Here is a 15,536-nt window from a genome sequence, read left to right as displayed (position 1 = left end):
GGACAGGCAACTTCATCACTAAGCAAAATGGTCATTAAGTGAGAATTCATATGATCATGACAGATTGACAATCTCAGTTCCATTGTGGACAATAAGTGAAACATCATCTGATCCCAGCTTGGTACAATCAATATCGAAAACTTATCGTTTGTTTAGGTTTGCAATGAAGCAAAATCCAGACAGACTAAACACTGTAAGGTTGTTATAAATTGCCCCTTCTCTTCTCTCATTTTAGAAACTACAGTGGAAAATTCCACTGATCTATCCATTTCCCTGTTATCCCTCTTGCTTCCCTGTCTTTCATTAGTGGCCATTTTTTTGGCTAACCTTTAAACCATTTCTTTCCAGAACAAAATGCCTCATTCTATTCTATTCTATGCATAGATTAAGCTGCCTGAAAGATTCAGGGACAAAGCAACTGAAAACAGCTAGTCAATGTACAAAAAAAATTATGCACATAATGCATATTAAAATTCTGAATATCCTTAGGCAGAAAAAGACAAATATATAAAACTTTGATAGATTGACTACATAATAATACTTAATGCAATTTTATAAGCACTGTAATTACAGTATAGACTCAGTTCTACAATTGATTATCTGCCATCAGGTCAATGTCAACTCTTAATAACTTACAATACCTTCCAGAAAACCACTTTACATATTTATTTCAGCAAATGCACTCTATTATCATCTATGGCATATTTAATACATTGTATGCAATTATTATTCTGGATTCTCTACACATTTTCTTAAAAAATACAATAGATGTAATATTAATTGTCAAGTAGGTTTAGATTCCAGTCATTAAACATGGGTATCAGTGGCATTCTTTTACTGCAATGTATGACATTTGTTAGAAAAAAAAAATCCTATATAAGTATATTTAAATTAAAAATATTGGCAACTAAAGATCCCATTGCACAATCCCTATATTAATGGGCATCTTTGCAAAAGAGCCTTGCTATTTGGTTCCTTCCAAAAGAAGTTGTAATTATGGAATTTATTCATTTTATTAAAACATCTCATTCTGGAAGCAATCTTCCCTTTTATCATTGCACAGTTATGTCTGCTGTAATCTCTATACTGGTAATAATATCTATAAACGAATTTCCAAAATTGTTGTTCTGTTTTTATGCTTCCTATATTTCCTAAAAAAAATTCATTATAATAAAACATTATCTGGCAAAGGTTATTAGTGCCTTCATAATAATATTAATGCACCATCAGAGCATAGAAATATATGAATTGGCCACCACTAATCAACAGCAAAGACATACAGAATTTTTTTTGATCTCTAATGGTTTTCTGGATTTTACCACTTAGATTTAGTATTGGTGGCAGAGAGAGACTGATAAATAACAAATAATATGTACATTTCTAAGAACAGAAAATATATATTCTAACTTCTTTCAGTGTTTTAGTCAAAATTTCTGACCCCAATCAGAAAATTCACTTCCCTCCAGTATTGTAATTTTAGTTTCTTTCATTTCAGTAATAACCTCAATTGAAAATACATTTTTACATTTCTCCACTTCTAGTCTATTGAAATATACATATTTTTGTAACTTAGTCAAAGTGACGAATGTCTTCCGTTATCATATATAGTTGTTTAATAGGCAGATTTTTCATTTTGACAGCAACATAAGAATAGCTCAAGAAGTAATTCTTTTTTCTTTCTGCTTCTATATAATATTCCCTGCAGATTTCAGTGGATATTAATTGGATTTTGGTGGTAACTGTATTATATGGTCTACCAACAAGAATCTGCAGGAAACTATACTATTCCTGTCCAAGAACAAAATTCTTTTAACAGCAACAACATTTATATATTTGATTTACTCATGAGAAACATCAAGTAAAATATACTAGTATTTGATTTTTACATTTTTTTTACTTCCTTTACTCATTTGCCATAACATTTTCAAATATACTTCTTTTGGCTTTGATCTAGAGAATGCCATGTGTCACCAGCCATAATGACAGGAAATAAATTTCTATTATGTACAATACTGCCATTTCTCAAATGTAAGTTGCAAATCATGATTGGTAGCTTTGTGGTACTTATAACATCCACCAAATAAATATTCATTAACAAAAGCAAAACAATTTAATATCTAAAAAGTTGCTATTAAATATAGATGGTAGGAGAGCCAAAGCAATATGACGCCTTAGATAAAAAATATACATTTTTATCATTGCTACTATTTAGTTCAACCGCTCTTTCCACAAGAACTATCAGAACTATCTCTGGAAGTCAAGTAAATGTTACTTGTAAAGTAAATAAATTTGAATCCTTAACAAAGTACATTGTCATTGTCTTTGTAACCTATCACTTTGTTAAGGAATACACTACTTGATGAATTAGTACCCATGGGAGAGATGAATAAATAAGTACTCAGTCTTCAATATCATACAGAAGGACTTTCACCTTAAACAATTATCTAGTTCTTCAGTAGCAGAAAAGCAATGGAAACAGAAAATGCTATCTGAACTGAAGGCATTATTAAAATTCCAGTGGTTGTAACAATTGGTCAAGATTTCCTATGATGAAAAGCTACCTTTGATGAGTAAGGGCTGTCATTCACAACAGCCACTAATGTGGAGAAGCTGATGGAAGCTTCCTTCTGGGATATGGATGAAACTTTCACAATATTCCCCACATTCTTCAGGTAAATGCATTCTATCCATGCACCTGTTGGAAACAGCAGAAAATTCCAGAGTATTGCCACGTGTATATTCCTTATTGTCTACTGATTCAGTCATGTTAAACTGCACTTTGTGTTTGAAGCATGTGGCTATGTTTTTAACGGAATACCTTGAATCAAATCTATGTCACTTAATTTCTCACATAAACACAAATTATTGTAACATTTATAATTTTCTAAATGAGCTGGTATCATTTCCCATCCTTAGAGAAAACAATTCTTTGTTGTAATTCATTTAAGAAGTATATAATATTAAATTATTACAAAAAGATTGTTTAATTGTTGTTGCTTTGGCTTTCTGTCCATCTTTATAACTAGCAACTAATTTCAAAGATTGGAAAATGAGAATGATTTTTTTGGATGCACCAAAAATTACTTAAAAATTATTATTTATATCCCAGTATAATAATACATTCTTAAGAATATAAGATATGATTTAAGAAATGGTAGCAATATGAGATATGATTAATTACTACTTTATGCTGGTGTTTTCATGCAATATATTTTGGTAGGTTTTACAAAAAGGTGACACAGGGCATTGTACATACCAAAACCAATATTATTTCTTCTGTTCTTGTAAGAGCCAGGATTGGTGCACCTGTAATTATAGGAAGGTTTAAAACAAAGGGGGGGGGGATGAAACTAAGGGACACTTTAAATATTTTTAATAATAAATTAGCCTAGAAACAAATTTGTTTATAAAAGTTTGAATAATATAAACTATTAATACTATTTCTCTTGAGTAATGCCAAAAACCAATATTGAAAAAATGCTGTTATTAAATTTAAATTTGTAAATTCTAGCCAGAAGAGGGGGGAAAAAAAAGAAATTATTTCAGGTCATTACCTGAATCAGTGGGACACACCATTCCTCCACTACAGAAGTGATTAGATAGATAGATAGATAGATAGATAGATAGATAGATAGATAGATAGATAGATAGATAGATATAGATATAAGTATAAGTATAAGTATAAATATAAATATAAATATATAAATATAAGGATCCATGCAATTTTTTGAAAGAAAAAAAACAGAATCTTATTCTGCTGGTTATTTTCACTTGTCTCAGCATTTTCATAATACTACAAGTAATGTTTTTCAATCACTCCTGGCAGTTACCCTTTTAACCATTGTTATGGTTATAATTTTGAAATTTTCAAAGTTTCATAGACATATTTTTGTATTGAGTGAATATTATATACCTATATATGAATATTATCAAAATGTCTCTACAAAAACTATATTTAACTTTTTACAACCTCAGAATGTTGTATTCCACATTATCCTCATGGTTTCATTTTCCCCTTAATCCTAAAGCAATTCACAGCATGGTTCTTTCAAATTCATATGTAGCATTAAAATATTTTGAGCAAACTGCTAATTATTTCTAAAAGAGATTATGTTTATTTTTGCCTTACATATTGAGATTGTTGGGATCAAATCATATTATGATGTACAGAAGCTCTCAAAAAAAACCCAGGAGAAATGAAGAATTTCCACAAACAAAAAAAAAGAACTTGTTATTTTTTCAGTATATTCCTTATAGCTATAATGGTAGAACAAAATGCTTCTTAAAACTGTATACTAATTTGAAGTGTGAGAATGCCAGTTTAGTGTAGTGTAGGCATCAGGCTAGAAACCAGGAGACCGTGAGTTCTAGTCTCAATTTAGGCACAAAGCCAGCTGGGTGACCTTGGACAAGTAACTTTCTCTCATCTATATGAAGGAGGCAATGGCATTTCACAGGAAAAAAAAAACCTTGCCAAGAAAATAGTAAGGACTTGTCAAGAATTCAAAATGATTGAACAGAAGAAGAAAATGAGAGAGGGAGAAGTGGAGCTTATAATACAATAGTAGATATTTTGTTACTTTCTAAAACACTAGTTCATGTAATCATATTTTAAGACACACAAAAAACCTATGAAATTTTAAAATACAAGCCAGCCAATACAAAATTGTTTTTTTTTTATTCTCTTTAGTGTAGCTTGTATTTCACAAATATATGTTCATATCATGGCTCATCTATGTTTAATTTACAGTTACAATCAGTACAACTCAGTTATAACTGAGTTACAATCTGAGCACAGAAGTCAACTGTCTGAAGGGAATAGATACATTTTATATTGTCCAAGGGGACAGGACTATATTCAGTTGGCAAAGCCTGGAAAGAAAGACGTCCTGACCAGACTGCCTTATGAAGGTATTATTCATAGGTATTAGCTTTTTGAGGTAACCCGAATCAAGAAATAGATCCCACAAGGGTATTAGAACTCTACTTTATTATCATGGGTATAATTGCAAATCTTGAAAATAAGACAAAAATTTCTCTATTCTCTTATATGAAACAGAATCAAGCAGGACAACCTTGTATTTTCTCACACTCTCCTATTTATCACAGCCTAGCTGATATCTTAGCAATTCTTCTTCAAAGTTATCTACATATTCCTGTATAACTCTATGTGTGCCTGTTGAACCAAAATATTGCAAAACTGCTTAATATTTGATATTTTAGGACTTAGTGTTTTCATGGCTACTTAGACAATCACTTTTCTATATTCTATTCTGTCCCATCCAGGCCATAATTGCTCATGTAAAGTGCTGAATGGGTGAATGATTTAAACCCAAACTCTCTCAATTTAGTTTAATGGCTTGGATGTAACATTATGTTAATGGTATGCCTCATAAAATGAAGAAGATAACTCCTTCTCAGTCATTTCAAGCCAACAGCTATTCTCCAGCTGGTGAGGGAGAAAAATAGAATAAGGTTACATACACTATTGAAACTTACACACATTACTGAAATCCTGGATAGATTAGTTTAGTTTACTTTATTGTCATTACACTTCATACAATGAAATCAAACACTATCTTCAGTGCACATCATGACCATGAAAATAAACACAAACAGACATCCTTCACACTCCACACATTGAACCAAAAAACCCCGACACCACACCAACACTGCACTATACAGTAGAATTCAAAAGAGCTACTGCCCTGGGACAGAAGAGATGAAGAAGTGATGGCTTTCTTCTCAAGAGATGATTAGACAGTGCTTAGAGTTATTATGTTAGAAGCTTTACAGAATATTGGCAAAATTATTTATTTACTATTTAAAACAATAACATATTTTCACCATTATACCACCACTGAAAAATTCCAAAGAACAGAAAAAGGTGATGAAGAAGGTATTAAAACCTACAGTACAATTAATTTTTTTAATTCTATACAAACTTCTCAAAACTAAGTGAAAACATTGGACCTTGTCCAACTAGGAGAATGAACTCATTTCTCGAATGGATTTGGCACTATAAAGTATATACAAAGGATTCAGCATATTATTGAACATTGCAATAATACCAATTATCACTCTGCCTGGCATTCATTGACTTTCAAACAACTTTGACTCTGCTAAATTGAGTGTTATAACTGATCAACATATGGAAATGCTACAGCTACTACACACATAAATGAAAAGATTGCCACCATTAATATATAAAAGAAATTCAACATTTATCAAAAATATTATGAGCAAGTTTGCAGACATATTCAAACAGCTGAACTGGTCCAAAGCAGTAATAAAGATCAACCAATTATGTTTGTCCAATAACATTGTTCTTTTCTCCAACAATCTGGAAATCTTCAAAGATGAATAATTTTCAAAGATATATATAAATGTCAATGATAAGTTTTCAGACTTCAAAATGAACCTGAAGAACCAAAGCTGGTTGGCTTCTGCAACCCAACAAAACAGATTTCAGAGAATAATTAGGACTGCAGAAAAAACAATTACTACCAACCTGCCTTCCATTGAGGACCTGTATACTGCACAAGTCAAAAAGAAGGCTGTGAAAATATTGACAGACCCCTCATATCCTGGACATAAACTGTTTCAATTCCTACCCTCAAAACAATGCTATAGAGCACTGCACACCAGAACAACTAGACACAAGAACAGTTTTCCCCCAAATACCATCACTCTGCTAAACAAATAATTCCCTCAACACTGTACAACTAAGTCTGCATTACTATTACTATTAATCTTCTCATTGGTCCTATCACCCATCTCCTCCTACTTGTGACTGTATGACTGTAACTTTGTTGCTTGTATTCTTATGATTTATATTGACTGTTTCCAAGTATGATTTGATTGCTTATTTGTACCCTACAACTATAATTAAGTGTTGTACCTTATGAATCTTGATGAATGTATATTTTCTTTTTATGTACACAGAGAGCAAATGCACCAAGACAAATTCCTTGTGTGTCTAATCACACTTGGCCAATAAAGAATTCATTCATTTATTCATTCATTCATTCAAGAAGAAACAAGTAATGTTTATAAATACCAGGAAAAATCAACAGCTACACTACACCTGATCTGCATTAAAAGGTTACCATGAAGACTAATATCATTCTGGGTGTAATTTACAAATCATTAATCAAGTAAAAAAATAATTGGGATTTCCTAGTGAATGCAATGCAATGCCAAGCAAAAATAATGAAAACAATATAAGTATATTGATAAACTTAATAAAATATTACCAGCCAAACAGTTATACTAAACACAACACTATCACAGAACACAGATAAAAAGAAACTAATGAATAAATAATACTGAACTTCATAAAAATACTAGGATCTAGGAAGATTAAATATGATTTCATATTTACTGTCAAAAATGTACCTAGTCTCTTTCCTCTAACCATCATCTGTGTAGTCAGATTATAGTCTAACCATTTATATAGTAATTATATCTCTTATGAATGAGCAGTGTGGTGGCCTAGTGGTAAAAACATTTGCCTCCCAGTCAGAAGTTGAGAGTTCATTCCTAGATAGTGGCAGATGTTTCTCTCCTAGTGCACAAAGAAAAAATATCTGCTGCGAACTCCATGTTGCATCAGGAAGGGCATCTGGTAATGCTCAGATCCATCCAGTTGCCCTGACTCTACCTGAAATAAGGGATAACAAGATTGTAAAAAGGAAGCTTTATGTATGTTTATGATCACCTGTCAAAAAAGAAAACATCTGCAACATCACCTTATAGTAAAACTGAAATTGCTCTGTCTTCCAAAACTGAAAAGATGAAGATTTCAGACAACATTGACTGTTTTGAGGGAATTGGAATGTGATATGACAAATATCCCAAGGAAAGCATCTAATTCTAAATAGTTGCTCATATGAAGCCTTTTCACAAACATTAACATTTATAATAGCTCCGCTACACATTAGCACCTAAGTCAAAGGTAAATTCAAATCTACAATAGCTATACAAACAATTCTTCCAGGGTATACCAAGTACTTCATCAGAATACAAAGAATTAAGCACTGATCATTGAGTCAAAGATGAAAGTGAAAAAATTGGATTGCACCTACAAAAAACAAACATAATGACAAGTGCATAGAATACATAGGTCAGAGTGCAGAGCAACGAAACCATTGAAACAATACAGGAATTCAACTTCCTTGGTTCTAAAATTGACCAATGTGGTAACTGTAGCACTGAGATCAGAAGGCACATAACATTTGGAAGAACTGTAATGTCTGGCATCAATAACGTCTGGCTCCCACCCAAATACAGATTAGTCAACAATAATCCAATTGCTTGCTACTTATGGCTGTTGAACTTAGACTCTGAAAAGGGCAGATAGGAGAAGGGTAGATCTCTTAAAATTGTAGTGCTGGACACAACTATTATGTATCTGCATTACTATTACTGTTAATCTTCTCATCAATCCTTATCACCCATTCCCTCCCATTTGTGCCTGTATGACTGTAACTTTGTCGCTTGTATCCTTACAATTTATATTGACTGTTGTATGATTTGATTGCTTATTGTACCCTATGACTATCACTAAGTGTTATACCTTATGATTCTTGACGAATGTATCTTTTCTTTTATGTATACTGAGAGTATGTGCACCAATACTTTGTGTGTCCAACCATACTTGGCCAATAAAGAATTATATTCTATTCTATCTCATGGAGCATAAAAATTGTAAAGAAGGAAGTCCTAGGCCAAGTCCTAGACCAAAAATATCACTCAAAGCCAAGACTGCAAGCAAAGTCTATCAGGTTTGGCCATGTCATGCCAACCAAGTCACTCAAAAAGTCAATCATGTTGGGAGTGATTGGCTGAAAAAGAGAAAGGGGCACCTTAGTACCTGTTGGCTTGACACTATAAAGGATGACACAGGAATGATAATGGAGGATCTGAAGAAGGTAGTATGAGACAGAGGGACATGGAAAGTGCTGATCCATAGAGTGGCCAAGGCCCCGATACAATTGAATGGCTAGCAATGAAACATTGGTCAATGTTGAAATATTGAATAACCCACTTTCCTATGAACACACAGACACTTACAAGCAGACACTATTACTTTTGCATTTTATCCAAATATATATACATAAATAATTGTGAATTGCCTATATTAATGCATAACTTACCAAATATATGTACATCTATTTAACAATATTATTGTGAAAACAATGACTGCATGTTGACCACTGAATATAGAGAAATAGGCCAAACAGTCTTTATTTAAAAGGGCTGGCAAAACTACAGCTTCCTGTGCATGTTTTCCTTTTGAAGTTCATGACAAATAAAATCTTCACATAATGCTTTTTTCTGGGTCACATTTTCTAAATGTGATCTTTTAGAAAGAATTTCTGCTTCAGGTACAGGAGATCTGTTAGTGCAAAGTCCCAAAATAACTTGTCATTAAACTTATTGTAAAATTAGTTTGGAAATATTTTTTGGCAAAACCCTGCTGAATTTTTACATGCCAACCACAGACCTTTTGTAAAAAAAATATTAACTACTTGCCAAAATGCTATACGGTTATTTAATTCAGTTTATTACAATAATAATCAAATATTATTCCATTTGTTAAAAAGTTGTATAATACTTTTTATGCTTGGAAGGAATAAAGGTAAGTAGGTGAAGAAGTTTCACAAAACAATTTAACAGCTTCAATACAATTTCCATTGAAGCAAGGGTTCAATTTATTACATATTGACTACATTTAGCAGAATAAAGTTTGGGTAAAAGATTTTGAAGTGACCTGGAAATGTGCTGAAACACCTGAAAATTTGTGACAGATGTTTTGCAAATTTATATAAAACTATTTATATCAGGGGTGTTAAACTCATGGGGTGCTTAGATCTGGCCCACAGGAATAGCAAAGAATTGACTCACAATGCCTCAGCTAGTCCCCCCACATTTCATTGCTGGCTGAAATTGAGCCTCTGTGGGTCGCATCCAGCCCTGAGTTCAACTTCCCCAGGCCTGCCAGGCCTGTTACAGACCAAAATGGTGACTCCATGGGCCTCCCCAGGCCTGTTACAGGCCAAAATTCAGCTTCCGTGGATCTTCCCCAGCCTGTTACTGAAATGGAGCCTCCAGAGGCCCTTTCCCGGCCTGTTAGAGGCCAAAATGGAGCCTCCAGAAGCCTCCCCAGGCCTGTTACAGGCCAAAACGGAGCTTCCATGGGCCAGATTCGACCCTGCCCACTCTATTTCCCATGGCTTTACTGTACTTACTTTTTGAAGCTTCAGAAGAGGCTAACCCACATGTCAGAGAGCCAAGGCCTTTTATTCAGAAGCCTATGAAGCTATAAGAATGTGAGGTGTAAGAAAAACAGCTTTCCCCATCTGAATAAAAGACCGGCTTCTCTGCCATGAGGGCCTGCAAGCTTAGTTTGGGCCCAATCTGGCCTGTGATAAGCAGCCTCCTGCTTGATGCTAAATGGCTTAGTATGGGCAGCTTATGGTATTGGGGCATGGCATCCAATCAACAAGGGGCTTGCAGTTTAGCCCAATGGAAGCAAGCTCCTCATTGATTGGCAGCTGCTGTTTGTTCAATCCCTGAAGCAGGAGGCTGCTGTGGCCCAGTCCAGGCCTTTCTACTACCAGAGGCCTGCTGGCCACATGGCCCCAGCTAAAGTTTTTTATTCAGAAGCTGGTGAAAATGTTTTCCTTAGATTTCATATTCTTACAGCTTTGCCGTCAACTGAATAAAACACTTTGGCTTCTCTGCCAGTGGGTCAGCCTCTTCTGGAGCTCTGGATATCTTCAAAAAGTAAGCAATCCATGGAAAATGGAGTGGGGAGGCATAAGTAGAATCTGGGACGCTAGCAAAGCAGGCCAAGTCTATGGGGACCAAGTGGGGTAGGATGAAGGAAAGCAATTGTGGGGACCCCAGGGGAGCATGAGGTATTTCAGTGGATTGGAAAGGCCTTCGATAGCCTGCTCCTGCACTAGGCACCACATGCTCTTCCGTACTCTGAGGTACCTCATGTGCATTTAATGACCTGTACATTTGATTAACAAATGCATTAGGGAAAGCAGGGAGTGGTCATGTTCATTTAATGTGATTCAATCAAATGAATCCTTGGGTTATGAAAGTAATTGACAAGCTCTATCACATTTGTAACTTGAGGATTGCCTGGGTAATGAGAGTGAGGAGGGTCTCAGGGAAGTCCTGCCTTAGTGCTTGACCATCACATGTGCCCCCCAACATGAGTCCCGTGTCATGCCTACCATGACCACGCCCCCTTGGGCATGCCCCTCCAAGGTGAAACGCAATCCTGATACATCCCTCAATGAAATCGAGTTTGACCCTCCTGATTTATAGGATTAAATAAATGTTGTTCTTGTTTAGGTTTCATTGGTTTCTGTTGGTGCCATCCATAAAATTCCAAACCTTCTGTTATTTTTGTCAACCAATTTTTCATTAGCTAAAATGCTTTGGAAATTTATTTCTAATGATAAGGAAATGTAATGAAAGAATTATGGACACTGTGGTTTTTATATTTACTTATCTAGTTGTTAAATTTTAATATGGATGCTTTGTTTCTTCATGCTATTATTTCTTAATTCATCTGCATTCTTTATGGCTCCCCACATTTTTCTAACATATTATAAAACAATATCTTTTAAGATAAAGTCAAGCAGAAATAGATAATATAAAATTCATTTTAAAAAAAAGATTATGTCAAAGCAACAAAGAAATGAAAAAATGTCTGTCAATGTGCAGAGTGATGAAAGATGAAATTCAGAGTGATGAAAGATGTAAATAAAAAAGCAACAACACCAACAGCAATTTCTCATGTCAATTCCAATAATAAAGATCAATATGCAAATAAACAAATGTGAACAATATTCTTAAATATCCTGTGGGCAAGGTGAAAAACAGTCATTTTGCGTGAGTAAAAGTGTAATTCAAGTATAATATTAAGTTCTGCACAGTAAATAATCGAAAGAAGAGTATTTTCCTTAATCTGAATTATTTTGTTTCCTGAAGCCTGAGAAGATAGGATTTTCATACTTATTTATGAATATTTTACACATACAATGTTTTATCTAATTGAAGTTATATACACTTTGAATAAATACAATACTGATTATTATAGAAGTTGTATACATTAATTTACCTTGTCACCTTCAGAAAAAGTTATTCCATCAACAGCTCTTTTCCAAGTAATTTCAGGAACTGGTTCTCCTTCTGCTTCACATATCAGAGTGGCTTCACCATTTTCATAAGTGGTTTCATTTTTAAGTTGTATTATTTGAGGCTGTACTGTTAGAAATATAAATTATATTACTTGTTCTTGATATCAAAGGCTACATACCACAACTTCTTGATATACATGTATATTTTACTCCTAATGCTTATCTGCATTATAACATTATTCCACTTTTGCTAGAGGTTTTCCAGCTGAGAAAGTTAATTATTGAAATACATGTTGCCTATATTCAGTATACATGGTAAACTAAATTTAGTTTCATATACTTAATGAAAATACCATTGATTGTATAAAATAATAGCTCTATTCAATCTCATTTGCTCTTCTCTGTTCTTGTCTTTCTCGCCACATTATGGCCCTTTATCGATTAGACTGGACATTATGAAGATTTCTCCTGCAGATGCAAGATATGTCATGTTTTTCTTCTCTGTTCTCCAGTTCCTTTGCTGTACTTAACAATTTATGTCTAACCCTCCAGCAGCTGTTTTTATAAAAGTGAACTATTTATTAGCTAATGTTGTCACAATATTTTTTTTTTTCAACTTTCATGAATTCACTCATGAGAGGTCCTTGGTGCTCTCTGAGCTTGGTTCTTTTCTTGTAGATGTCAGGTTCATAGAACATCAAGGACCCTTCATTTCAACCTTGAGCTACAAATATTATCCTTTATTGAAATTCACTAATATCTCTAAAAATAGCAAAATGGATGTTTTTAGGGCAGCTACTACTTTAAAATTTTCCAGGTTGAATGGATAAGAATCTATAGAGATAAGAAGAAACAATCTTATCGAAGTGTGTAGCAACCATTAAGGGAAAATAAATGAATTTCTGGGAACCAGGAAAGCATCTAATTACCGTACCTTGATTCTTTTTGGTATAAGGAGGCAAAGAACCCTAATACAAATAGAGAAGGCTGAAACATTTTAAAGTCCTGGGAAACAATATACCTATTTTTTAAAAAAAATATCAATGTGACATGAATATCATCTAATCATGTTTATCCTATACTTTTCTTTTGAATCACCTTTTCTCAGACTGTAAAAAAATGGCAAGTGGAACATCATAGATTTCCTGGTTTATTTATTTGTTTGTTTGTTTAGACTTGCTCCTCTATATAAAAGAATAAAATTTTGATACGGGCAAAGGTAGATTATACAGAGGAACTTATAATTTCTCAGTATACTTTCATCATTATCTGTAAGACAGCAGTGAATATTATATTTTTTTTAAAAAAACAATCAAACTTTTAATTTGTACTAAAATGAAAAGTTATTTTTCATAACACTTTTTCTATAACCTTCTTTTGAAAAAAGTTTGATTAAAAAAAATCAATGAAAATTAGTAGCAGCTTGGGATCAGATGGCTTTCCTAACTAAGAAAGAGAGGGACCGTTGAATTTATTTCAGAATCAATTAAGCATTTCTAAGAATTTTACATTCAATAAATTTGAACTGAAGTTCAAAGACAGCCAAACCAAACAATACTTACCAAAAACTTGCATGAAAGTCTGATTTGTCACTCTTCCTGCTTTATTTCTTGCTTCACAAATATACGGACCAGAATCAATATTTTGTATATCTTTTATGGTTAGTTCCATATTCCTGCTTCTTAATGTATATTTATCATTTTCCTCAATACGTTTGCCCTTTCTATAAAGACATATAGATACAATGTTTTCTTTATAAGCTAAATGAACACTAAAATTCCAATCTTATTACAACTATGTAATATACTGGTAAGAAGAAAAGCACAAGTTTTTAATCACTAACTGGAAAATTATAAATGTTGATATTTCATTTGTGTGTGAAGATTCATTTTAATATTCTACTATGTAATTAAATAAGAACATACATTAATTTGCATGGTGAGGCAGCAATGTTAATTAAAATAAATTACATTTAACATATTTGACATTCTACAACAGGGGTGTCAAACTGAAGGCCTGCCAGCCAGATTTGGCCCATAGGATGCTTAGATCTGGCCCATGGAACCACACAGGAAACAGCAAAGGATCAGCTTCCATCAAAAATTGACACATGGTCCTCCCAGACTCCATTTTTGGCCACAATGGCCTCCTCTGCCAGCAAAACGGAACTCAGGGGGCTGTGTGTAGCCTCCCAGTTCCATTTTCCCTGGCAGAGGGCTGCAGGAGACCATTGTGGCTGAAAACGTGAGATCTCCAAGCTCCTCACTGGCAGAAGGCTGTAGGATGCTGTCATGGCCAAAAATGGCTTTGAGAATCCCGTTTTCACTGGCAGAGCACTCGGGCCACCACAGACATGAGTGACATCAAGCTGACCATGCCAACCCTGGCCATGCCCACCCTGGACCCCAAAGTCAAAAACAACTCTGATGCGGCCCTCAATGAAATTGAGTTTGACATCTCTGTTCTACAATTATGAGAGTTCAAATTCCATTTGCTTTATTAAACTTACAAAAAGACATAATAATTAGACTTCCAGCTGACACTGCCGTGAGATTAGATGTGAGGAACTCCTGTGCCAAGTTCTCCCCGTTGAGGTCCGAAAGGGCCTAAAGGGTGGTGGAGAAAAGAGGGGTGCCCTGTAGGACACAGAGGGTAGCAATTCTCCTGCCTGACCAAGGGCCTCTTCCCTCTCCCTCCACGAGAAGAAGAGGCAGCCATCATGGTTGCCACAAAGCTGGAACAGCCTAGACAACAAAGTAATGTGCAGGAGTGGTATAGATGAACTGGAGCTGGGTGAGAAGATTCTTTTTTTATTTAGACCCTAACTTTAAAAGAAAAAAAAGAGGAAAATTCAGGAAAAGAGACTCTTAGAACTATTTCTTAAAGAGAGAAAAATCCTAGACCCAAAAGCAAGGAACTAAGGGAAGAAAAGCTAAAGACTTTTTAAAACATAGAAAATTGGATTTTTAAAGTGGGTAAGCATTGTTTTGGAAGGGCATTATAAAATGCTGGAACTATCTACTTGAATCTACTTGAATAGCTGACTTTGCTTCCATAAATTGAACTAAATTTGAATTAATCAATTTATCACACTTGAAACAATGTCTATGCTGAGGGTGCCATTCACTGGTGAATGGAATATACCATACCCTTACAAGTTTAGAAAAAAAAATGATAAGAGAAATAAACAACATTCATCTGGAGGACTGTGGTGATACTGTTCTATAACTATCTATTTTATGATTACTGGAGCTGCTATTGTGAGAATAAGTAAGACTCCTAAATAAAGTAAAGTGACTTTTGATTTGCAGAAGCTCCCTGGACTACTTAAATGGAACTGATTAATAATCCTGAGATGTAAAGAACTATGAT

The 15,536-nt window shown here is 34.1% G+C and overlaps 1 protein-coding gene across 3 annotated transcripts in view; it reads right to left on the bottom strand.

Annotated features, from left to right (window-relative positions):
* NCAM2 (neural cell adhesion molecule 2) overlaps positions 1–15,536 on the bottom strand; it is a 140,529-nt gene that overhangs the window by 62,157 nt on the left and 62,836 nt on the right. For all 3 annotated transcript variants that reach the window (XM_087937530.1, XM_087937531.1, XM_087937532.1), the window contains exons 7-8: positions 13,727–13,887; positions 12,146–12,291 (exon numbers count right to left, since the gene is read on the bottom strand). In XM_087937530.1, coding sequence (XP_087793656.1) covers positions 12,146–12,291; positions 13,727–13,887 — 307 coding nt within the window. The remainder of the gene's footprint in view (positions 1–12,145; positions 12,292–13,726; positions 13,888–15,536) is intronic.

This window comes from Pseudonaja textilis, chromosome 7, assembly GCF_049901715.1.
Source record: "Pseudonaja textilis isolate UNSWEBS1 chromosome 7, rPseTex1.2, whole genome shotgun sequence".
Lineage (NCBI taxonomy): Eukaryota > Metazoa > Chordata > Lepidosauria > Squamata > Elapidae > Pseudonaja > Pseudonaja textilis.
This window is presented reverse-complemented; position numbering and strand designations above follow the sequence as displayed.